The sequence below is a fragment of the Puma concolor genome, chromosome E2 (assembly GCF_028749965.1).
Source record: "Puma concolor isolate L17-30 chromosome E2, mPumCon1.1.hap2, whole genome shotgun sequence".
NCBI lineage: Eukaryota > Metazoa > Chordata > Mammalia > Carnivora > Felidae > Puma > Puma concolor.
Window position 1 is genome coordinate 50,525,365 of NC_141681.1, and position 25,972 is coordinate 50,551,336.

The window sequence follows — 25,972 nt, forward strand, 5'->3', positions numbered from 1 at the left end:
TCTCATGGTTTGTAAGATCAAGCCACACATGTCGGGATTCTTTTGGGATTCTGTCTCTCCCTCTCTACCCCTCTCCTCTCTCTCTCTCTCTTCCTCTCTCTCTCTCTCTCTCTCTCTCTCTCTCTCTCTCAAAATAAATAAATAAACTTTTAAAAAATCATTCTGAATACTCAAGAGATCAACCCGAGGACTGATAGAACAAACTGCACAACTAGAGGGAGAGAAGAGACCACATCAAGGAAGTTAGGAAGTGTGGAGACATAGTTTGAGGTGGGGGGAATTGGATCATGGGTGCTGTGGAGGGGAAGGAACCCTGGCTGCAGAGGAAGGTGAGAGAAAGTGGAGTGCACAGAGGTAGACCCAAAGAGAACACTTCCCCAAAGCCATTGGCTAGGAAAATTAGAAGGGCTGATTTTCCTGAGTTTTTGCAATGATCAGAGCTCAAATACTGGAATTTTAGAGCTCTGTGGCTAGAATTCTAGGCTGGGATGGAGGCCTGAGGGCACTGCCCTACTCCGGGAGAAAAGGCAGACAAGCAACCCCAGGGCAGATGGTGCTGAGGATCACCTAAGGCGCATGGGAGAGACTGTTCCCTCTCCTTGGAGTGCATCTGTGAGAAGTCGCATTGCCTCTCCAGGGACAAAAGAGCCGGTGGGTGGCATTTCCCTCCTCCACCCCTCAGCATAGGTGCAAAGACACCTACTGAGGATGGCTAACCTGGACACTGGCTGTTTAGCCTGCTTTGCTCCAAATCTCATAGCCCTGCACTCTGGCATGACTGCCCTTCTGAGTCAAACCTGCATCAGTCCCAGCCTGGTGAGAACCTCTCCTGGAAGAGCAGTGCAAGTCCCTGCCACACCAGGTCCCTGAAGTTTGGAGTTATAAAAGTCAGCAGGCTTGGGGCACCTAGGTGGCTCAGTTGGTTAAGCATCCAACTCTTGATTTTGGCTCAGGTCATGATCTCACAGTTCATGGGTTCCAGCCCTGAGCTGGGCTCTGTGATACTGCATGGAGCCTGTTTGGGATTCTCTCTCTCCCTCTCTCTCTCTGTGCCTCCCCTGAGCTTTTGCTCTCTCTCAATATAAATAAATAAACTTAAAACAAAAACAAAAACAAAGCAGGCTTGGCTGGGAGAGAGCCCAAAGTGTATTGACCTGCCTCAGGCAAGGCAAGCAACCCAGAGACAGTGTGAAAACAGCGATCTGAAAAATGCCTAGGATGCACAAGGGGAAATTATTTGCTCTTCTGGGAGGGCTTTCTTGAGAGCAGCAAGCACAGTCATCCATCTCCAGACACAAAAGAGCTGGCTGGTGCCATTTCCCTCCATTGCATAAACAAACCAGTAAACAGCACAGCACCAACACTGGCTGCTTAATCTGCTTACACCAAGTCCTTCCCTTTTGTGTTCTGCTGGTACTGCTTTTCTACAGCAAGTGTGCCTTAGGACAAGCACAGTGGGTCCCTTCCCAAGAAGACCAGCACAAACCCCTGCACACACCATGTCTGCTGACCACAGGGTTTTATAAAGTTTCCGTTCTAGTGGAAATAACCTCAGGTATCATTTAACAGGCAGATGAGAGCACACCTAGTTAAAAGTCACCACATTCTGGCCAAGGTCCAAACACTCCCCACTGTAGGCAAGCAGACCTGGGGGAGTGGCCAAAACACAGCAGCAGAGTGCATGCAGTATACACCAGAGACACTTCCTGAAGTGCCAGGACCTAGAAATTATATGACCTCTTCTTCGTAAAGCCATTACTCTCAGAAGCAGGAGGCATAACAGAATTTTCTAACACAGGGAAGAAGACAGAGACCTAGACAAAGTGCCAAGATGGAGGAATTCATCCCAAAAGAAAGAATAAGGAAAGGTCATAGCCAGAGACCTACCAAACAGATACAAGTAATATGCCTGACACAGATTTTAAAACAACGATCATAAGGATACTTGCTGGTTTTGAGAAGATCATGGAAGACATCAGGGACAGTCTTACTGCAGAGATAAACAAGCTAAAAACCAACAAGGCATAGGGGTGCCTGGGTGGCTCAATTGGTTAAACATCTGACTCTTGGTTTCAGCTCAAGTTATGATCTCATGGCTCGTGAGTGCAAGCCCTGCATCGAGCTCCGCATTGACAGAGCAGAGTCTGCTAAGGATTCTCTCTTTCCCTCTCTCTCTGCCCCTCCCCCACTCGTGGTCTCTCTCCTTCTCTCTCTCTCTCTCTCTCTCTCAAAATAAATAACCATTAAGAAAAACTAATCAGTCAGAAATGAAAAATGCAATAACTGATATTTGAAACCAGCTGGATGTAATGACCACTAGGATGGAAGAAGCTGAAGAACAAATAAATGATATAGAAGATAGAATTATGGAAAATAATAAAGCTGAACCGAAGAGAGAAAGAAGAATGATGGATCATGAGAGTAGACATAGAACTCAATGACTCCATCAAACATAACAGCATTCATAACATAGGAGTCCCAGAAGAAGAAAAGAGAAAGGGGACAGAAGGTTTTCTTTGAAGAGATTATAGCTGAAAAATCCCCTAATCTCAAGAAAGAAACAGACATACAAATCCAGGAGGCACAGAGAACTCCCATCAAAATAAACAAAAACAGGCCAAGACATACTGTAGTTAAATTTGCAAAATATAGTGATAAATAAAAATTCCTAAAAGCAGCAAGACAAAAGAAGTCCCCAACTTATAAGCAAAGACCCAGAAGGCTAGCAACAAATCTCTCTACAGAAACTTGGCAAGCCAGAAGGAAGTGGCATGATATATTCAGCATGCTGAATGGGAAAAATCTACTGCCAAGAGTACTCTAGCCATCAAGGCTATCATTCAGAATAGAAAGAGAGATAAAGAATTTCCCAAAGAAAAACTGAAGGAGTTCCTGACCACTAAACCAGCCCTGCAAGAAATACTAAAGAGGACTCTTTGAGTGGGAAGGAAAGACCCAAAGTGACAAAGACTGGAAAGGAATAGAGAAAATCTCCAGAAACAATGAAAAATAAGAAATAAAATGGCACTAAATATGTATCTATCAACAATTAATCTGAATGTAAATTGACTAAATGCTCCAATTAAAAGACATAGGGTATCAGAATAGGTAAAAAACAAAAAACAAAAACAAGACCCATCTATATATTCCCACAGGAGTCTCATTTTAGACCTAAAAACACCTGCAAATTCAAATTGAGAGGATAGAGAAATATTTATCATGAAAATGGTTGTCAATAGAAAGCCAGAGTACCAATACTTCTATCAAACAAACTAGATTTTATTTTATTTAAAAAAAATTAATGTTTATTTTTTATTTTTTTATTTTTATTTTTTTAATTTTTTTTCAACGTTTATTTATCTTTGGGACAGAGAGAGACAGAGCATGAACGGGGGAGGGGCAGAAAGAGAGGGAGACACAGAATCGGAAACAGGCTCCAGGCTCCGAGCCATCAGCCCAGAGCCCGACGCGGGGCTCGAACTCACGGACCGCGAGATCGCGACCTGGCTGAAGTCGGACGCTTAACCGACTGCGCCACCCAGGCGCCCCAATGTTTATTTATTTTTGAAAGCAAAACAGAGCATGAGACCAATACTCCAAATATATAAAGAACTCATACAACACAACAACAATAACTAATATGATTTATAAAAATGGACAGAGGAACTAAACAGACGTTTTTCCAAAGAAGACATCCAAATGGCCACCATGTACATAAAAAGATGCTCAACATTGCTAATCATCTGGAAAGTGCGGATCAAAACCACAGAGATATCATCTCACACATGTTAGAATGGCTATCACAAAGAAGACAAGAGATAACAGGTGTTGGTAAAGATGTGGAGGTAAGGGAACCCTTGTACATTGTTGGTGACAATATAAATTGGTTCAGCCACTATGGAAAACAATATGAGTTTCCTAAAAAATTATAAATAGAAGTACCATATGATACAGCAATTTTACCTCTGGAGATTTAACCAAAGGACATGAAAATAGGAGTTATAAGAGATACATGCACTCCCATGTTTCTTGCAGCCAAAGTATGGAAACAATCCAAGTGTCTGTCAATAAATAATTTGTGGTATATATACAGTGGAATATTATTCAGCCATGAGAAGGAAGGAAACGCTGCTGTTTGGGACAATATGGATGGACCTTTAGGGCATTATGCTGAGTGAGATATGTCAGAGAAAGACAAATACTGTATGATATCTCATATGTGGAATCTAAAAAGGGAAAATTCATAAAAGCAGAGAATAGAATGATGGTTACCAGAGGCTAGGGGGGGTGGGGGAATTGGGGATATGCTGTTTGGAATATACAAATTTGGAAATAGTAGATGAAGAAATCCCATAGAGCGAATGCACAGCATAGTGATTATAGTTAACAATAACTGTATTATAAACTTCAAAGTTGCTAAAAGGTTAGATCTTAATTGTTTTCATCACAAAAAAGAAATGACTAAGGGAAGTGACAAGTGTTAGCTAAGGCTAAGGTGGTAATCACATTACAATATGTAAATGTATCAAATCAACATGTTTTACACCTTAAAGTTATACAATATATATGTCAGTTACATTTCAATTAAACAGAGCAAAAATTATATATGATTCCTTAATTTGAATTCAAAGAGTTTTTAAAAAGACATTGTATAGGGTGGACCCTATTCTATATTTCCTCCAATTCCCTGCCAATGCAAGAAAAAATTCCTAACGTCTTTCCTAAAGCGAAGGTGAAGCGGAAAAGTTTGCTGCTTCTGTTTTATATCCTGTTGGGTGGTTGCATCTCCTTTTTAATGGTTTCTTGGTCACAGGTGAATCCAGGCCCATGTAATAACGACTTGTTGAGTGCAGCTCAGGCGTCACTTTTCTGATCTCTGTTTTTACCTAACCCATAGCACGCCTTTGCAATTATTTTACTTTTGTTTCTCATATTTCCAACTATGTCACGGATGATAGGGAGGAGTGAGGGAAAAAATAGGCCAACAAAGTTCCACAAACACCGAAGGGCTTATTTAGACTTCACCTGCTAATTCAAAAGGAAATTGCAGGCAGGCGGGAAGCTCAGCCCTTCAGAGGATTCTGGGATGTGTAGTCCACACGCTTTCTGGGATTGGGACACTTCCGTTCCGGGAAAGCGCGGATGTGTTTGCTCCGCTCGAGAAATAAGAGCGTATAAAACAGTGCTCCGCATTTTCGGAGGCATTTCTTCTACCTGGGGTTAAGAATGAGAAGCCCTTTCCTTTCGTGTACTCTGGGAATTGGATTCAGGCTGTGGGTCTCGGAGCCGGCTTCTCAGTCTCACACGGAGGCGGGACAGGGCCTCGGGTTGCTCTCGGGGATGCTGGGAAATGTAGTCCAGGAGCTCCGCGTTGTCGGAGGTATTTCCGCTGCGGGAGGTTAAGATCGCGGCCTTCATTTCTCTCGGGGAGGTGAGTGATACCCGCGACCCCGCGACTTCTTTTAACTTTTGATCTGGTAGTGGAATCAGCCGCGCCACGCTCTCGGTCGCGGGGGAGGAAAAGCCTCGGCCGAGGGCAGAGAGCAAGGTTAAGGGACGGGGGCGGCCGTTTGCCTTCCCCTCCCCTCGCCCTAGCCTGTGCGTTTGGGGCGGTTCGCGAGTCTCCCCCTCCCCCGGCCTGGAGGCGGACCTAGATCCGCAGGGTTTGAGGGTCTTCCAGCTCTCCGCTGCCCTGCCCGGCTCACCTTCGCACGCTGTGTCACTTCCTAGAACTTAATCTTCCTGTGCCTCAGTTTGCTTTTTTTTTTTTTTTTTTAAGAAAAAAAAATTTTTAATGTTTATTTATTTTTGAGACAGAGACAGAGCATGAACGGGGGAGGGGCAGAGAGAGAGGGGACACAGAATCGGAAGCAGGCTCCAGGCTCTGAGCCATCAGCCCAGAGCCCGACGCGGGGCTCGAACTCACGGACCGCGAGATCATGACCTGAGTTGAAGTCGGAGGCTCAACCGACTGAGCCACCCAGGCGCCCCTGAGTTTGCTTTTTTTGCAAACGCTGATATTACGAGTACCTACTTTACACATTTGTTTTGAGAATTAATGGTATAATACAAGCAACAGGTTTAGAGCTATTCAGCCGTGTGGCAAGGTGTTAGCTGTGAATATACACTCTGTGATAGTGATCAGGAAGGTATGTCTCTGGAAGCTTTTCGAAGTGGCCCTGGCCCCTCTTTCTGATCCGTATGGGAAAGGAGGCTGAGCCTGGACTACTTCTGACTCGTTTAATAAGAAAGTGCGTCACCCCCGGATTATCTTCTGCGGTTTTAACAGGGCCACCGACAAGATCATAGAATCTCGGCCTCCTTTCTTTCCGCTTTCTTGACTTATAAAAGAGGGCTCCTGGCAGCAAAGCCCCACCGAGACGGAACTTAACATTCCTCTTCCTTTTCTGCGGTGGTAGAAGATACTTCATTCATTAGCAAAATGTTTCCGTTACAAGGGTGCTCAGTTAAACAGTTGGGAAAATCTGTAGAATACGTACAGGGCACGAATAATGGTCATAATGATTAAACGTTGAGCGCTAAGTGTCATCCTAAGGGCTTTATAAAAATTAACACATACAGTTTCCACAAAGCCCTTATGAAGTGAATAGTGTTATTACCTGTATTTTACAGCTGAGGAAATGGAGGCAGAGGAGCATAAGTTACTTATCATATGTCACACTGTTAGTAAGAACAGTGGGATTTGAGCGCAAGGTGTGTGTTCCTTATATCTGCGGACAGATATCCTTGGTCCCAAAGTGTAAAGTCCCCAAGTTGCAATTAGGACACAAAATAGAAACATATGCTACATAAGTATTTAACTGTAGGAAACTGCCTGCAGAAGAGTCATTCGGGGTCAAGTTGTGGAGTTTCGTTGGACTTTTATTGCAGTGGAATTTGAAATCAGCATTTGTGAGTTTGGACTTTATAAAATTTTGGAAGCATTCTCATTTAGTTTTATTTCAGAGAGTATTTGTAATTCATGTTCTCATTATGGGAGATATGCACACTCAGGGGCGCCTGGGTGGCTCAGCGTGTTAAGCTTCTGACTTTGGCTCTGGTCATGATCTCACAGTTGGTGAGTTCCAGCCCCACTTCAGGCTCTCTGCTGTCAGCACCCAGCCTGCTTTGGATCCTTTGTCTCCCTCTCTCTCTGCCCCCCCCCTCTGCTCATTCTCTGTCTCAAAATGAATAAATAAATACATAAAGAAGATAGGCACACTTACTGTAGGGAATTCAGAAAATATAGAATATATAAAGCATTAAGAATAACTCAAAAAAAAAAAACCTCATAGTACTACAAAATAGACAGTGTTTAACATTTTAATGCACTTCTGTTTAGTAGTTTTTAATTGTGTATTTATTTTATGAAATTGTTATCACACTATTCATAGTTACTACCTTAAGTCTTTACTATGAAACTTTCCAAACGTACCCAAAGTGTAATGTAATGAACTCCTATGTAACCATCCCCCTGATTCAGTCCTTGCTAATTTTGTTGCTTCTCTGCTTCCCATGTACACATTTTGTTCTTCTTGAGTATTTAAAAAAAATTTTTTTAATGTTTATTTTTGAGAGACAGAGCAGGAGCAGGGGAGGGGCAGAGAGGGAGGGGGAGACAGAGTCAGAAGCAGGCTCCAGGCTCTGAGCTGTCAGCACAGAGCCTGATGTGGGGCCCAAACTCACAAACCACGAGAGATCATGAGCTGAGCCACCCAGGCGCCCCTCTCCTTGAGTATTTTATTTTATTTATTTATTTTAAAATATATAACTCTTGATTTATTTTCTGTCTCCTGTTGGCTGTAGGGACCACTGTTTCCTGGACCTCATCATACTTTATTCAGAGTGCCTAGCATGAGGTGATCAGAGAAGAGTTATTCAGTGAGTGTGATTCACATAGCATTCCAAAAGGGAGCCACAGCCTGGGATTAGAGGACAAAATAGAAAGATAATCTGGGCAGTTGGGTGACTCAGTCAGTTAAGCGTCCGACTTTGGCTCAGGTCATGATCTCACAGGTCATGAGTTCAAGCCCTGCATGGGGCTCCACGCTGTCAGCTTCGGATTCTGTCTCCCTTTCTCTCTGTGCCCCTCCCCCACTCATGCTCTCTAATGTTCTCAAAAATAAATAAACGTTAAAAAAAAAAAGATAATCTCTATCCACATTCGTTGTCTTTTATCTCACTTGGGGTGGGCTATAGAATACATCAGTGCAGAAGTTGATGTACAATTATGCATAATATGTCATGATCTAAAACAGATGTCCTTAGAAACAAATCGGTGTTAATGTTTCGGTTTTTGTTTGTTGCGTGGAGATCATTAGGGGGACGATTAGAATAGCTAACATTTGTTGGGCAGCTCTCATGACTTGGAGAATTTCTAACGCTTTACACGTGTTAACTCACTTATTTTTCACTACAGTGCCATCATTATTATTCGCATTTTAATGGTTAATAGACAGGCAGAGACAATTGAATAAATGACCTGGTGGCACAGTTGGCGGGAAGCAGAAGCAGGGTCAAAGTTAAGCAGCTAGGTTTGAAACCCAGCTCAAGCACTCTGTGACTGGATAACCTTGGGCATATTATTTAACTTCTGCGTGCCTCACTTTTGTAACCGGTCCAGTAGGGATAGCAGTACCTCCCTCCTAAGGCTTTTGTGAAAATTAAAAGAGCCATCTATTGTGGGGTCCCTGGGTGGCTCAGTTGGTTGGGTGTCAGACTCTCGATTTCAGCTCAGATCACGATTCCAGCGTTGTGGGATCGAGCCCCGTGTTGGGCTCCACGCGGAGTATGAAGCCTGCTTGAGATTCTCTTTCTCTCTCCCCCTCTCCCCCTTTCCCCTGCTTGTTCTCTCTCATGCTCTTTCTCTCTAAAATTAAAAAAAAAAGGGGGGGCGCTTGGGTGGTTCAGTCAGTTGAGCATCTGACTTCGGCTCAGGTCACGATCTCACGGTTGATCAGTTTGAGCCCCACATCAGGCTTTGCGCTGCTGGCGCGGAGCCTGCTTCAGATTCTCTGTCTCCCACTTTCCGTGCCCCTCCCCTGCTAATGCTTTCTCTCTCCCTCTAAATAAACATTAGAAAATTATCTTAGGGGCGCCTGGGTGGCTCAGTTGGTTGAGCGCCGCACTTCGGCTCAGGTCATGATCTCGTGGTCTGTGGGTTCGAGCCCCGTGTCGGGCTCTGTGCTGACAGCTCGGAGCCTGGGGCCAGCTTCAGATTCTGTGTCTCCCTCTCTCTCTGCCCCTTCTAGGCTCACACTCTGTCTCTCTCTCTCAAAAATAAATAGACATTAAAAAAATTTTTTTTAAATTATTTTAATTAAAGATTTAAAAGAGCTATGCTATGTAAAGTGCTTGAAATAGCGCTTGGCATGTTGTAAATCCTCCATGTGTTACAGACTGAAGTTATCTTCCCATTATAGATGACTTTACAACATGGAAAATGCAGCCAGTTATTGAAAGGGCAAAAGGGGATTTTAAGGTATTCATTTTTTTCATGCATCTTCTGCTTTCACTACTTTGGTTCTATCGTTCAGCTGAACAGAAATGGTTAGTTTCTGTAATAACCATTGGTTAAACTTGCAACTGACACGAATCTGCTGTCTCTTGAACCTAGAGAGTCCCTGGGAGATGGTTATGTGGTCTCTGTTGCTTTAAAAAGGTTCAAGTCTGCAGTATCCAATATGGCAGCCGTCAGGCACATGTGACAGTTGAGCACTCGAAATATGTCTGGTGCTGAGATGTGCTGTAAGTATAAACCATAAAATGGCTCAGGAATTTTTATAGCAATTGCAGATTCAAGTGGTAATATTTTGGGTATATTGGGTTAAATAAAACATATTGTTTAAATTAAGCCCATTTGGGGGCACCTGGGTGGCTCAGTCGGTTGAGCGTCCGACTTGGGCTCAGGTCATGATCTTGCGGTTTGTGAGTTCGAGCCCCACGTTGGACTCTGTGCTGAAAGCTCGGAGTCTGGAGCCTGCTTCGAATTCTGTGTCTCCTTCTCTCTCTGCCCCTCCCCCACTCATGCTCTGTCTCTCAGAAATCAATAAACATTAAAAAAAATTAAAAATAAATAAAGTCCATCTGCTTCTTACATTTTTTTAACATGGCTACTAGAAACATTTGAATTACACATGGGGGCACCCGGGTGGCTCAGTCGGTTAAGCTTCCGACTCTTGATTTGAAGAGTCATGATCCCACAGTTTGTGAGTTCAGGCCCTGCATCGGGCTCTGCGCTGACAGTGTGCAGCATGCTTGGGATTCTGCCTCCCTCTCTCTCTGCCTCTCCCCTGTTCTCTCTCTCTCTTCTCTCTCTCTCTTTCAAAAATAAATAAATAAATATTTTAAAAATAAAAAAATAAATTACATGTGGAGCTCAGATTACGTTTCTATTGGGCGGCGCTGATTTCAATAGAACCTCCATTTTCACTCTGGGGATCTGCCTGCAGGGGCGTCTTACAACAGAGAGAAGTAGGGATTTGGGAAAGCAGGAGGCCTGGGTGCCAGGTCTCACCCTGCCCTTGACTTTCTGGGTGCCCTTGGGCAGTACAGAGAACTCCATGAGAGGCAGAATAGAATAATACAGTGGTTCTCAAACTTTGGTCATAGCAAAATCACGTTAGGGAACTCGATGCTGTTCTGCTCACTCCCTGTTCACGCTGTGTAGGAAGGAGAGTCCTTGTCCTGTGTAGGGTGAGATGCTGAATGGGTGACACGTGACACCAGGGAGGCGAGATGGGCAGCAGCTTACCCGCAGCCTTGTGGGGAGGACACTGCGTGTCCTACAGGGCCATCCAGGGGCCGGCACTCAGGAACAGAGCGAACCAGCAGGGGCCAGGGAGGTGGGTTTTGTAGTGACGAGGTACGGTGACCCTGGGCTCCTGCAGGAAGGTGTGGCCAGCCTGTCTGGCAGGGACGTGAGACCTGTTAGGTTGATGACTGAGTAGTATGCAGCTGGTCCGGTTAGTAGGGGGAATTGTGTCAGGTCTTAAGTTATAAAGGTGATTGAGTGGCAACATGGAGAGGTTGATGCCATTGAGAAAGAAGGTTTTTAATTCAGTTCTGCCAGAAACGAGAGACACAGCCTGCCACACAGGACCACATGAAGCCTGTCACACGCAGGGTCGGGAAGCAGAGAGGGCCTGGGCTCTGCCTTTATGACGATCGTGACAGGAAGTAACTCCGTGGAGACACCCACCTGGGGTACCAGTGAAAATAGGCTGGGCTCAGTGGTTGGGGGAATTATATGACTCCTGTGTGCCCTCAGGAAGCTGGCTTTGGTTGACAGGCTGGCCTTGGGATTCAGCAGACTCATGCAGAGGTTAGGAATACCAGATGTCAAATAGCCAGTATAGAACCTAAAACCCTGGTTGATACATAGGGGGAGTAGCTGGGGTGGGAGCCTTTCCCCCCAGGGTCAGGGCCGTATCTGGAGACAGCAGAGGAACTCCTGGCTAGGCCTTTGGGCCCCAGGAAACTCAAAGATGTCCAGGCAGCACATGGAATTTCAGGCCCTACAATTCAGTTGCACACTGGAGTTTGAGAACCACTACACAAACAGGACAAGGGCCTGGGCCTAGGCGACCTGCTGCCTGGGTTCTTTAGTGCCTGGTTCAGTGTCCTGACTGGCCAATGAAACTGTGGCCTGAGACAATGGGAGGGGTGTAGAAATGCACTTGTCAGCCGCCCATGCCAGACCTGATTTGATTAGTTGTGGCTGAGGCCTGAACCTTTTTGTTTGTTTGTTTTGAAGTTCCTTCTGAGTCTACTATGCTGCCTGAGTTGAGAACCAAGGTCTGAGCAGTAGATGAGGCTCTGGGTGAAAATCTTGACCCTTCCGTAGGGCACTGGTTAATCACGAGCCAAGCTACTTCTCTGTGCTCCATGTTCTTTATCTGTGAAATGGGGATAATCATTGTCTCAGTTTCTAGATTTGTGAAGATCAAATGACGTAGTGCATGTAAAGCTTTCATGTAAGTAGCGCCTTGGTAGGTAGTAGGTCAGTTGCTGTGTCAGTTGCTGGAACTATTACTGGGAGTATTTTTATGAATGGTGTGGGGTAAAATTAGGTGCTTAGAGTTGCTCTTGGAGTGCTTTCTGATCTTAACAAACCTTGATTCTAATCCTGTTGTTAGAACCCTAGAGAAAGAGAAGTTTGCAATTTGTGTTTACTTTCTTTAACTTTTTTGCTCTTAGGCAACAGGGCAGTCTGTTGTAGTTAGTAGAAAAGGTGGAGGTGAAAACCTCGAGTCCTGAATCTGATGGAAAATATCTGGAGGGCTGGGTTTGTTTTTTTTTTTTTTTTTTAATGTTTTATTTATTTTTGAGAGAGAGACACAGAGTGCACGGTCAGGGGGAGGCAGAGAGAGAGGGACACACAGAATCCACAGCAGGCTCCAGGCTCTGAGCTGTCAGCCCAGAGCTCCACGCGGGGTCAAACTCACGAACCGAACCGTGAGATTATGACCTGAGCCAAAGCCAGACGCTTAACTGACTGAGTCACCCAGGCACCCCTGGAAGGCGGTTTTTGACTGATACTACTCAAATAGTGACCCAGAAACCAACGGCATCAGCATCACCTGAGATATTGTTAAAAATGTAGATTCTCAGTCCAAATCCGTGATCTCCTGATTTAGAATTTCTAGGGTGAGACACAAGTACCTGTGCCTTCCCAGAGTCCCCCAGGTGATTCATGGAAAATTAAAATCTGAGAGGCAATAAATAAATAAATAAATAAACAAATAAATAAATAAATAATCTGAAAGGCACTGGTAGAGAGGACAGACTTGTGGCTTTTTAATAAAAACAGTTTTGTTTCTCTCTGGCTGAATTCCGCATCCTTCAGATACCAGATAGCCACATGGCTCTCTCTCTCTCTCTCATGATTCAAGTCTCTGTTCAAATGTGGGAGAAGCCTCCATGACAGAAACTTATTCTGTAACGGCCCCTCCTTTCATCTCTTCTTCTCTCTCTTTTAAAATGATCATATGGTTTTTATTGATTGATTTTTCAAATATCGAACCACCCGTGTAACAGGAATAAATCCCACTTGATCGTGGTGAATGACTTTTTAAATGTATTGTTGGATTTGGTTTGCTGATATATGCTGAGGATTTTTTGCATCTGTGTTCATCCGAGAGATTGGCCTGTAGTTCTCTCTTTTTTTGTGATGTCTTTGTCTGGTTTTGGTATTGGGGTAATGCTGTCCTAATAGAATAAATTTGGGAGTTTTCCTTCCTTTTCTGTTTTTTTTTGTTTTTGTTTTTTTTGGAGTAGTTTGAGAAGAAGAAGTATTAACTCTTCTTTAGATGTTTAGTAGAATTCAGGGTGCCTGAGTGGCTCAGTTAGTTAGGCATTTGACTCTCGGTTTCCGCTCAGGTCTTGACCTCACGGTTTGTGGGTTCAAGCCCTGTGTCAGGCTCTGCTGACGGCATGGAGCCTGCATAAGATTCTTTCTTTCCTTCTCTCTCTGCCCCTCCCACACTCTCTCCCAAAAATAAACATTAAAAAAAAAAAAAACGTTGAGTAGAATTCACCTGTGAAGCCTTCTAGTCCTGAACTTTTGTTTTTTGAGAGTTGGTTACTGATTCAATTTCTTTGCTGGTGATAGGTTTGTTCAAATGTTCTGTTTCTTCCTGTTTCAGTTTTGGTAGGTGATATGTTTCTAGGGGTTTGTCTATTTCTTCTGGGTTGTTCAATTTGTTGGCATATAGTTTTTCATAATATTCTCATATAATTGTTCATATTTCTGTGGTTTTGGCTATTTCTCTTGTGTCATTTGTGATTTTATTTGAGTCTTTTCCCCCACTTTTTTCTTTATAAGGCTGCTAGACATTTATCAATTTTATTGATTTTTTTTTCCAAAGAACCAGCTACTGGTTTTATTGATCAGTTGTTTTCTTTTTCCATCATTTCGTTCTACTCTGATCTTTAATATTTCCTTTCTTCTGCTGGTTTTAGGTTTTATTTGTTGTTCTGTTTCTAGCTCCGTTAGATGTAAATCTAAGTTGCTTGAGATTTTTCTTGCTTCTTTTTTAAAAAAAAAAATATATTTTTTTACCATTTATTCATTTTTTGATAGAGACAGAGAGTGAGTGGGGAGGGGTAAAGAGAGAGGGAGACAGAATCTGAAGCAAGCTCCAGGCTCTGAACTGAGCACAAAGCCCGATTCAGGGCTCGAACTCACGGACCGTGACATCATGACCTGAGCTGAAGTCGGAAGCCCAACCGACTGAGCCACCCAGGTGCCCCAGAGATTTTTCTTGCCTCTTGAGGTAGGCCTGTATTTCTTTAAACTTCCCTCTTGGGGGCGCCTGAGTGGCTCAGTGGGTTTAGTGTCCGACTTCAGCTTACGTCATGATCTCAGGGTTCATGGGTGCAAGCCCCATGTCGGGCTCTGTGCTGAAAGCTCAGCCTGGAGCCTGGTTGGGATTCTATGTCTTCCTCTCTCTCTGCCCCTCCCCTGCTCACGCTCTGTCTCTCTCTCTCTCAGAAATAAGTAAACATTAAAAAAAAAAATTAAAAAAAAAAAAGACTTTTAAACTTCCTCTTGAACTGCTTTTGCTGCATCCCAAAGGTTTTGAACAGTTGTGTTTCCATTTTCATTTGTTTGCATGTACTTTTGGATTTCTTCTTTTATTTCCTGTTTGACCCGTTCATTGTTCAGTAGCATGTTATTTAACCTCCCATGTATTTGTGGTCTTTCCAGGTTTTTCCTTGTGGTTGACTTCTGGTTTCATAGAGTTGTGGTCAGAAAGATGCATGGTATGACTTACTGAATTTATTAAGGTTTGTTTTGTGGCCTTAAATCTGATCTCTTCTGGAGAATGTCCCACGTGAACTTGAAAAGAATGTGTATTCTGCTGTTTTAGGATAGAATGTTTTGAATATATCTGTTAAATCCATCTGTTCCAGTGTCATTCAATGCTATTGTTTCCTTGTTGATTTTCTGTTGGGATGATCTATTCATTGATATAAGTAGGGTGTTAAAGTCCCCTAGTATTATTGTATTATTATGGATTAGTGCCTTTATGTTTGCTCATAACTGTTTTAGATATTTAGGTACTTTCATATTGGGTGCATAAATATTTACAATTATTATATTTTCTTGTTGGATTATCCCCTTTATTATTATACAGTATCCTTCTTTGTCCCTTGTTACAGTCTTTGTTTTAAAAGCCATTTTGTATTTAGGGTATTGCAATTCCAGTTTTCTTTTGACATCCATTTGCATGATAAAGGTTTCTCCATCCCCTCACTTTTTGAAACATTAATTAATTAATTATTTTTAGTTTTTAAGTAAGCTTCATGCCCAGCATGGAGTCCAATGCAGGACTTGAACTCGTGACCCTGAGATCAGGACCTGAGCTGAGATAGTCAGACATTTAACCAACTGAGCCACCCAGGGGCTCCACCATCCCCTCACTTTCAGTCTGCAGGTGTCCCCTCACTTTCAGTGTTTAGGTGTCGGTCTCCTGTAAGCAGCATATAAATGGGTCTTATTTTTTTAAGCATTCTGTCACCCTGTGTCTTTTGATTGGAGCATTTAGTCCATTTACATTCAGAGTAAATATATATTTATTGCCATTTTATTACCTGTTTTGTCATTGTTTCTTAAGGTTTTCTCTGATCCTTTCTTGTCTTTCTCCCTTTTGTGGTTTGGTCATTTTCTTTAGTGCTATATTTGGATGGCTCTGTCTTTATTCTTTGCATATTTATTAGTGGTTTTTCATTTGTGGTTACCATTAGGTTTGTATATAATCTCTTTTGCATATAGCAGTCTGTATTAAGTCGATGGCCTTTTATGTTTGAACCCATTCTTTTCTCCTCTCCTCCCCACGTTTTAGGTCTATGGTGTCATGTTTTACATCCTTTTCTTTTGTGAGCTCCTTTTTTTACCTTTATTTTACAGAAGTAGTCAATTTTTACTGCTTTTGTGTTCCTACCTTCTTACTGTCACTTTTGGTATTTCCTTTCCACTCAGAGAGTCCCCTTTAATGTTTCTTGCAGGGCTGGTTTAGTGCTCATGAACTTCTTTAGTGTTTGTCTGGAAACCTCCTTATCTCCTCCTGTCCTTTTTTTTTTTTTTTTTTTTTTTTTTTTTTGAGAGAGAGAGAGAGAGAGAGTATGTGGATGGGGGAGGGACAGAAAGAGAGGGAGAGAGAGAATCTTAAGCAGGTTCAGTCCCCTGCGGTGGGCTCCACGACCCTGAGATCATGACCTGAACCAAAATCCAGAGTTGGACGCTCAACCGACTGAGCCACCTAGGTGTCCCTCTCCTTCTATTCTGAATGACAACCTTGCTAGATAGAATATTCTTGGCTGTAGGTTTTCTCCAGTCAGCACGTTGAATATATAACGCCACTCCCTTCTGGCTTGGAAAGTTTCTTTTTTCTTTTCTTTTCTTTTTTTTTCTTTTCTTTTCTTTTTTAAACTTTTAACGTTTATTTATTTTTGAGACAGAGAGAGACAGAGCATGAATGGGGGAGGGGCAGAGAGAGAGGGAGACACAGAATCGGAAGCAGGCTCCAGGCTCTGAGCCGCCAGCACAGAGCCCGACGCGGGGCTCAAACTCACGGACCGTGAGATCATGACCTGAGCCGAAGCCGAACCGGCTGAGCCACCCAGGTGCCCCTCTTTTCTTTTTTTAAAGTTTATTTATTTTGAGAGAGAGAAAGAGAGAGACAGAATCCGAAGCAGAGTCCACGAGGTCAGTGCAGAGCCCGACACGGGGCTTTGACCCACAAACTGTGAGATCATGACCTGAGCTGAGATCGAGAGTCAGATGCTTAACCAACTGAGCCACTCAGGTGCCCCGGGCTTGGAAAATTTCTGCTGAAAATCCCTTGATAGCCTCATGGGGCTTCCCTTGTTCATAACGGTCTTCTTTTGTCCTGCTGCTTAAAATTTTTTTTTTTAATTTTGTATGTTTTGCCATTTTAGTTACAACATGTCTTGGTATGGATCTGCTCTTGTTGATTTTGTTGGGCATTCTCTGTGCCTCCTGGTTCTGGATATCTGTTTCCTTCCCCAGATTAGGGAAGTTTTCAGCTATTATCTCTTCAAATAAATTTTCTGCCCCCTTTTCTCTAATTCTGGGACGCCTATAATGCAAATGTTGCTAATGTTTGATGGAGTTGTAGAGTTCCCTGAGTGTATTCTCGTTTTGCGTGATTCTTTTTTCTCTCTTTTGTTCAGCTTGATTGCTTTCCATTACTCTTTTAGGTCATTAATTCGTTCCTCTGCTTCTTCCAGCCTGCTCTTCATTCCATCAAGCGTGTTTCTTGTTCCATTCATTGAGCCCTTAATCTCTATGTTATTCTTTATCTCTGTGATAATGGTCTTACTGAAGTCTTTCACTCTTTTCTCAAGTCCAATGAGTATCTTTATGATCATTCCTGTAAATTCTCCATTAGGCATGTTACTTGAATCTGTGTCACTATTATCTCTGGCTATGGGCTTGTTCTGGTCTTTCGTTTGGAACAGATTCCTCCGTGTTCTCATTTTGTCTGGGTCTCTGCGCCTGTTTCTCGGTGTTAGGAGAGTCAGCTACATCTCCTGTAGTTGATGGTTATGGGCTCGAAGAAGAGGTCCTCCAGTTCCTGCAACGTAGTGTCCTCTGTTTTCCCAGGGCCTGGTGCTTCCAGAGTGTCTCCAGTGTGTGCTGTGTGCCCTCTGCTTGGTTTAAACAAGAGCTTAAATTTAAAGAGTGTCAGTGCTGCTCTGGTTCCTGCAGGTGGCTCTGTGTTTACGCTAAGGGGCGGGGGGGTGAAAATGGCACCTGCCAGCTTCTTTGTTCCGGGAGGGCCTCTCCGTGAATGCTGCCTCTCTGGAACACACTCCGAGATGAGCTAATAACCTCCCCACTGTGTGTGCCCCAGGCGCGCTTCAGATTGCTGTTGCCACGTTGGGTGTCTGTGGTCTGGTTCTGTGCTGCCTTCTTTCCGAGAGCAGTCCCGGTGTCTCCCGGCTGTCCCCAAGCCAAGCCTGCTGACCTTTAATACTCCAGGCTTTCAGGGCGCCTGGGTGGCTCAGTCAGTTAGGCGTCCGACTTTGGCTCAGGTCGTGATCTTGTGGTTCATGGGTCCGGGCCCCCATGGGACTCTGTGCTGACAGCTCAGAGCCTGCGGCCTGCTTTCGGATTCTGTGTCTCCCTCTCTCTGCCCCTCCCATGCTTACTCACGATCTCTGTGTGTGTTTTTCTGTATCAAAAGCAAATAAACACTGAAACGAAACAAAACAAAAAAACCCCACCAGGCTTTCAGCCTCGCTGGTTGCAAGACCTCACGAAATTCAGCTTCTCTTTCTTTCCAAGCCCACGGCTCTGGGGATTCATTGTCCCTGTGCGCTCCCCTGCGTGCCAGTCTGTCCCTCGCCTTCTGTGCAACTGTGGCTCCCCCTTCACCCCTGAGGCCATCATCTGTTTCTCTCCAAAACTGCATCTCCACACTTCCTAACATCTTCAGCCGGGCTTCTCCTCCACCCTTAGTGGAGTTTGTGCTACCATTGTTCAGGTTGATTTCTGGGGTATTTAGGATGGTTTCGTAGTTACCTGGTTGTGTTCGTGGGAGGAGGTGAGCTTAGGGTCCTCCTGCTCCGCCCGCATCTCCCCCTCTCCAAGAAGGAGGTGATTCTTGACGTGGCTCTCCTAACAGTGCTCTCTGGCCCCAGCCACTTCCCCCTCGAGTCTCTCTGCTGAAAGAGTAATCTGTTTCCAACACAGAAGGAATCTTTTTACCCTCCCTTCCTCAAGGCCTTTGCTGCTTTTCTGCTGAAATGCAGATAAAACTGGGACGCACCTCACCATAGTTTGTTTTTTATGCTTACTTTTGAGAGACAGAGGCAGAGTGTGAGCAGGGGAGGGGCAGTGAGCGAGGGAGACCCAGAATCCGAAGCAGGCTCCAGGCTCTGAGCTGTCAGCACGGGGCTTGAACCCACAAACCGTGAGATCATGACCTGAGCCGAAGTAAGACGTCTAAGCCACCTGAGCCACCCAGGCGCCCCACATCACCATAATTTGAATCCTGTTTACCTGCTTATCTGTTGCTGCCTCTTGTTTGTATTCACTCCCATCATAACATATGTTCCCATGAGGTTTTCTAGCGATTCTGCTTCTTTTTGGCTAACAGAACTCCATCGTCCCCCACAGCTCAGCGAAAGCCCTGTTTATGTAGGACCTGCTGTGTGGGCCGTGGGGCACCAGACCCTGTGCCCTACTCTGCCCTGTAGCAGTGTGTGATCACCAGACCGTGAGCAAGTTGGCACTGGGTAATTGTCTTCCTTTCAGGGAGGTTTCCCTGAGTGTTCAGTGAATTAATAAACTCAGTTATTTAATGAAGAGTTTATAAATTAGCCTGTCTAATGCTTAACTATGTAGGCAGTGGGTTGGTGGTTCTGAATATCTTGATGGACACATTCTGTGGATTTTGTATCAGAAGTTCATGTAGGCACTGACTGTGAAGAGCAGACATCACCTTCTAAGACGGCGTTTAAGAAAATTCAGAGGCTCTTTTCCTTCCACAGATGACCTTGGTCTTGCAAATATCGTGAAAGAGCTGGAGGAAAAAGTTAGAAATAAAACCCCCACTCTCCAAATCCTCCCAACTGGGATCAGCCTCAGAATTTTACAACTCACAAAAAAATCTCAGACCAATGAGTCTTGTCTTCCGTGTGCCTCCGCCTGTCTGCCTGGTGGCAGGTTCATTCGTCAAGACACTGACTCTGACTGCTGAGTGACTCCTGAGCAGTTTCTGTTACAAGCGCTGTTTCAGGTGCTTGAGCTGTAAAGCTGGGTAGGTGTTAATGACGAGGTTGATTTACCGATTATGTTCCTCCCCCCCATACGTGATGGAAAGATCTCCCCACGGAGCCCTCTTAACGAACAGAAGTTGTTGGGCAAGCAGTCAGAACCAAGTGAATCACAAATCCCGGAAGGGTATTTCTTCCAGGATTAGGAAGTCTTCCACTGCCCTTTTCCATACTAGCGTTCTCGTATCTAAAGATGGCGCAGTCACTAATAGTAATTAACAAATTGTCCAGCAGTGAACCAGCAATATAACCTGAGTACTTTCAGTTTCCACCCTCCCAGAATCAGAATCCTACCCTGAGAGCTACAAGGAGAACTTGTATTCAGGCCACCAGTGTGGTTGGGTGGGTCGTTCACTGCCCGGGGGCTCTCGCCTGGAAGGGGAGTGGTCTCTGGAATCTAGCCCACGCACTGCTCAGCAAACAGTGCTCAGCTGCATCCACCCTGAGGAAAGGGGTGGGGGGTGGGGGGTCCTTGACAGTTCCATGTAAAGTGGCTATATGGGTAACCCGTATTGAATGTTTTAGCTGCAGACTCTGTTTCAAATGTTTGATGTATAGTCATGTAGGCTGAGTACCCTTCCCCTGGGGTTGGTAGTATTATTGTTGTCATTATCATTATTGTTTCCAATTTATAGATTGGAATTTGAGGCACAAAGTAGTAGCAAGTTGGGGATGCCACTGTTCCCGTCCTGGTCGTCTGATTCCAGAGCCTACGCCCTTCACGACTCTGTTCTCTTCTCCCTCAACTAGATCCTGTGGCTTCAGAGTCCTCCCCCCGTTTCTGTGTCTATCATCCCCAGCTCTCAGGCTCTCGTGTCCCTTTCTGTGAGACCTTAGAGTCCCGTCTGCTTGTTTTTGTCTTTACAAACCACAGAGGGACAAGACCTAGAATGCTGGTTCTGGGGTGAGAGGTGGATTCCGATTCCGCCCCTGCATCTTGACCTTACCAAGCCTCAGCTTCCTCGTCTGTTAAATAGGAGCGACTGTCCTCATCATCATCGTTGATTGAGAACTTCCTAAAATGCCAGGTACAAAGCCAAGGGCATTGCATGGATCCGCTTATTTATTCTCCCACAATACTCCTATGACTGAAATTTTGTTTTTATCTCCTTGTTAATAGCTGAGGATGGGCTCAGACATGTAGGTGATTGGACCAAAGTCACACGACTTGGACAAGAGTAGCTTCCTCACAGGTACGTGGGTAGCACCTCGGTGAAACTGCGCGTGCCAAGGGCTCTGTCAGGTCCCTGACGTGTACTCAGCGCCCATGTAATGTCACACATTGCCATTTTTTTTTTTTCAACGTTTTATTTATTTTTTTTGGGACAGAGAGAGACAGAGCATGAACGGGCGAGGGGCAGAGAGAGAGGGAGACACAGAATCAGAAACAGGCTCCAGGCTCTGAGCCATCAGCCCAGAGCCCGACACGGGGCTTGAACTCCCGGACTGAGATCGTGACCTGGCTGAAGTCGGACGCTCAACCGACTGCGCCACCCAGGCGCCCCTCCATTTTTGTTGTTTTTAACCATTTTCTACGATTACTGTAGCTTGTGAGTTCGAATGGCCTATTGATTGCCTAACTGTAGTTAAACGAATCTTGCAGGGTCATAGGCTTTTATTAATTTGTCTTCCGTCTTCATGATAGTTTGTACATATATATATATGTATATATATATATATATATGTATTTTAATTTATTTTCAGAGAGGGAGAACATGAGCAGGGGAGGGGCAGAGAGAGAAGGAGAGAGAGAGAACCCCAAGCAGGCTCCGAGCAGTCAGCACAGAGCTCGATACAAGGCTCAAACCCGCGAACGTGAGCTCACGACCTGAGTCGAAACCAAGAATGGGACGCTTTAACTGATTGAGCTGCACAGACGCCCCTTGATATGGAGTCCTTTTTAAGGCCCTACTGTTAAACAGAGTAAACTTTACAAGATCTCATATCTTTCAAAAAACAGTCGTCCATAAAAACAAAACAGTTGTCTGCATAGTCAAATTCACAGAGAGAAAGTAGAATAGTGGTTACCAAGGGTAGAGGGGAGGGGTGATGGGGAGCTGCTGTTTAATGGATACAGAGTTTAGTTGAGGATGGTGAAAAAATTCTTGAGTTGGATGGTGGTGCTGGTTCACAACAAGAGGAATGCATGTAATGAACTGTACAGTACTTTAAAATGGTTTAAAATGGTAAATTTGGTGTTATGTATATTTTACACAGGGAAAAAAGTCATCCACATAATCTTAAATATTATTGCAAAGACATCGTGTTAAGAATGACCGACCAAGATGGGGCGCCCGGGTGGCTCAGTCAGTTGAGCATCCGGCTTCGGCTCAGGTCATGATCTCGTGGTTTGTGGGTTCGAGCCCCACGTCAGGCTCTGTGCTGACAGCTCAGAGCCTGGAGCCTGCTTCGGAGTCTGTGTCTCTCTCTCTCTCTCTCTCTCTCTCTCTCTCTCTCTGCCCCTCCCCCACTCATGCTCTGTGTCTCTCTGTCTCAGAAATAGATAAACATTAAAAAAAAAATGAAAATAAATCAATAAATAAAAAAAGAATGACCGACCAAGAGAGAATACCATATTTCAGAGGTTACAGCTGGTTTTCATAGGACAGAACAACAGCCTCTAAAGACACCATTGATAGAAACCATTTATGAGGACAGGTTTTTTTTTTTTTTTAATGTTTTTATTTATTTTTGAGAGAGACAGTGTGCGAGTGGGGGAGGGGCAGAGAGAGAGGGAGACACAGAATCCGAAGCAGGCTCCAGGCTCTGAGCTGTCAGCACAGAGCCCAGTGCTGGGCTCAATCCCACAAACTGCAAGATCATGACCTGAGCCACAGTCGGATGCTTAACCGACTGACCCACCCAGGCGCTTTGGGGACAGGTTTTATGTTAGCGAATATTACCTGCTTTTCTGCAGCTACTGAGAAATAAGGTACTCTGAAAGGGTTCTGTGTGCTTTGTGCCTGCTGGTTTAATTCTTAAAACAGTCCTGTGAGGTAGGCATTGTTAATCCCTCCATTTTTGCAGGTGAAGGAATTCAGGCACGGAGATATTAATAATTTGTTCCACATTTCACAACTAATAAGTAGCAGTACCATGAGCCTAAAACATTTGGCCCCAGAGACTGCTCTCTTAACTTGACTGTCAATTTCCACCTTCCCTAGGATCAGATTCATACCCTGAGAGTGACAAGGAGAACTTATATTAGGACCACCGTGTGTGCTTAGGTGGTTGTCCATTGTGCAGGGGCTCTCGGCTGAGGGGGTGAGTGGTCTCTGGAATCCACCCCATGCTCTGCTCATCGAGCCCCCTGAGGAAATGGTGCTTTTGCAAGTTCATGTAAAGCATGAAACCTGGGTAGTGATGTATGTTAGCCATATGGGTTAGCAACAGTCTTGGCCAGACTCTGATGGTTTTGTTTTCTCCTTCCTCTTCCCTTTTTTTGCCTTCTCAGGACTCAGCCCTTCCCTAGAAGTAGAAGGAGGACAAAATGACCAAGTTCAAGGTGAGTTGGGCTTCCTTTCTAGATTTGAAATTACTGTCTCATTTCTCAATGATTAGTTGCATCCTTGAAAACAATAGATTAATAGGCATTTCAAAACCTCTTCTGTGCTAGAGGATCACTACTTCCTACTTTGGTGTGGTTTAATTTTTTTTTAATGTTATTTATTCTTGAGAGACAGCAAGCCACGGAGGGGCAGAGAGAGAGAGAGAGAGACAGGATGCGAAGCAGGCTCCACGTTGTCAGTGCAGAGCCCAGCGTGGGACTCAAACTCACGAACTGCCAGATCATGATCTGAGCTCAAGTTGTATGTTTAACTGACGGAGCCACCCAAGAGCCGCTAATACAGTTTAATTTTTGTTGTTTTATTTTATCTTTCATAATTTCACGAATAAAATAGAGGAGAAAAGTGAATAGCAGTGAAAAAAGCCTCCCTAATTTTACTACTATTTTCCTTATAAAAGCTGTTTTCATTTTCCCATGTCCTTTCCCTCATAGGCATTGGTAACTGTATATATATTTTTTTAATTATTTTTTTTTTTAACATTTATTTATTTATTTTTGAGACAGAGAGAGACAGAGCATGAATGGGGTAGGGTCAGAGAGAGAGGGAGACACAGAATCTGAAACAGGCTCCAGGCTCTGAGCTGTCCGCACAGAGCCTGACGCGGGGCTCGAACTCACAGACCGCGAGATCATCACCTGAGCCGAAGTCGGACGCTTAACTGACCGAGCCACCCAGGCGCCCTGGTAACTGTATATTTTTAATAGTTACATAAAAATTCTCAAATTATGCCTTTTCTAATTAATACAAATATATTTTCTACATTTATTTTATTTTTTTTTTTTTACATTTAGTTATTTTTTTTTTTTTTCAACGTTTTTTTTTTTTTTTTTTTTTTTTATTTATTTTTGGGACAGAGAGAGACAGAGCATGAACGGGGGAGGGGCAGAGAGAGAGGGAGACACAGAATCGGAAACAGGCTCCAGGCTCCGAGCCATCAGCCCAGGGCCTGACGCGGGGCTCGAACTCACGGACCGCGAGATCATGACCTGGCTGAAGTCGGACGCTTAACCGACTGCGCCACCCAGGCGCCCCTACATTTAGTTATTTTTGAGAGACAGAGCACAAGTGGGGGAGGGGCAGACAAAGAGGGAGACACAGGATCCAAAGCAGGCTCCAGGCTCTGAGCTGTCAGCACAGAACCTTATGCGGGACTCGAACCCACGAACTGTGAGATCATGACCTGAGCCAAAGTTGGACGCTTAACCGACTGAGCCACCCAGGTGCCCCTATTTCCTACATTTTTAATGGCTACATTATATTCCCTTATATTGATGTAGTCTGTGTGTATGTCTCATAACTTTTACCCCATTCACGGACATTCAGGTAGTTAAGAATTTTTACTATTTTATTTATTTTAATGTTTTATTTATTTTTGAGAGAGAGTGCAAGTCGGGGAGGGGCAGAGAGAGAGGGAGACAGGATCCCAAGCAGTGAGCAGTGACAGCAGTGAGCCTGATGTGGGGCTTGAACTCATGAACCGTCAGATCATGGCCTGAGCCAAAGGTGGATGCTCAACCGACTGAGCCATCCAGGCGCCCCCAGAATTTTTACTATTTCAAAGGACATTGTTATGATGAGCACCAGCTATTGGACAGAAGTGCCGAATCACTGTATCATACACCTGAGACTAATATTACACTGTATGTTAACTAACTGGGATTTAACAAAAATTAAAAAAAATGAAAACTAGGAAAGTAAAATTATAATAAATTCTGATTTTGACATACTTAAAAAAGAACATTGTAGTAACAGTTGGCTTAACGTAAACCATTTTCCTCAAAAAGGAATTTTGAGGGGTTTGCCATTTTTTGTTCTTAATGTTTTTAGGAATGTAAATTGAAAAAGTACCTTTGATAGGCAAAATCCTCAGGGATATTGTATGTAGAATACTCAGATATGACAGTGCAACCAGGTATAACTGATGCTTTGCACAGAGAGAACATTCTTCCATATTTTCCCTTAAGAAAGCTAGATACTTGGGGCATCTGGGTAGCTCAGTCAGTTAAGCATCCAACTTCAGCTCAGGTCATGATATTGTGGTTCACGAGTTCAAGCCCCACGTCGGGCTCTGTGCTGACAGCTCAGAGCCTGGAGCCTGCTTTGGATTCTATGTCTCCCTCTCTTTCTGCCACAACCCTGCTCACGCTCTGTCTCTCTGTTTCTCAAAAATAAATAAACATTTAAAAAAATTAAAAAAAAAGAAAGCTAGATTCTTTCTCATCCATGTCTGAATCCTGTCATGTACATGTTTTATTTACTGATTTATATTTTTTTGGGTATTGATTGATTTTTATCAAAGTAATAATGTGCTTTTTTTTTCCCTCCCTCTTTTTTTTTTTTTTTTTAATTTTTTTTTTTTCAACGTTTATTTATTTTTTTTGGGACAGAGAGAGACAGAGCATGAACGGGGGAGGGGCAGAGAGAGAGGGAGACACAGAATCGGAAACAGGCTCCAGGCTCTGAGCCATCAGCCCAGAGCCTGACGCAGGGCTCGAACTCACGAACCGCGAGATCGTGACCTGGCTGAAGTCGGGCGCTTAACCGACTGCGCCACCCAGGCGCCCCTCCCCTCCCTCTTTTTTATTCTTTTCAGT

The 25,972-nt window shown here is 44.1% G+C and overlaps 1 protein-coding gene across 5 annotated transcripts in view; it reads left to right on the forward strand.

The window, feature by feature from the left end:
- Positions 1-5,177: 5,177 nt before the first annotated feature.
- LOC112851353 (uncharacterized) overlaps positions 5,178-25,972 on the forward strand; it is a 31,152-nt gene continuing 10,357 nt past the window's right edge. Inside the window, exons 1-5 of one of the 5 annotated variants that reach the window (XM_086690006.1) lie at positions 5,178-5,431; positions 19,525-19,793; positions 20,684-20,837; positions 20,930-21,002; positions 23,264-23,314. In XM_086690006.1, the coding sequence (XP_086546132.1) occupies positions 23,300-23,314 (15 nt within the window). In that variant the 5' untranslated portion in view covers positions 5,178-5,431; positions 19,525-19,793; positions 20,684-20,837; positions 20,930-21,002; positions 23,264-23,299. Of the gene's footprint in view, positions 5,432-19,524; positions 19,794-20,683; positions 20,838-20,929; positions 21,003-22,303; positions 22,468-22,528; positions 23,074-23,263; positions 23,315-25,972 lie in introns of those variants that run through there. The other 4 variants (XM_086690005.1, XM_086690007.1, XM_086690008.1 and 1 more) reach the window with 4 other exon arrangements.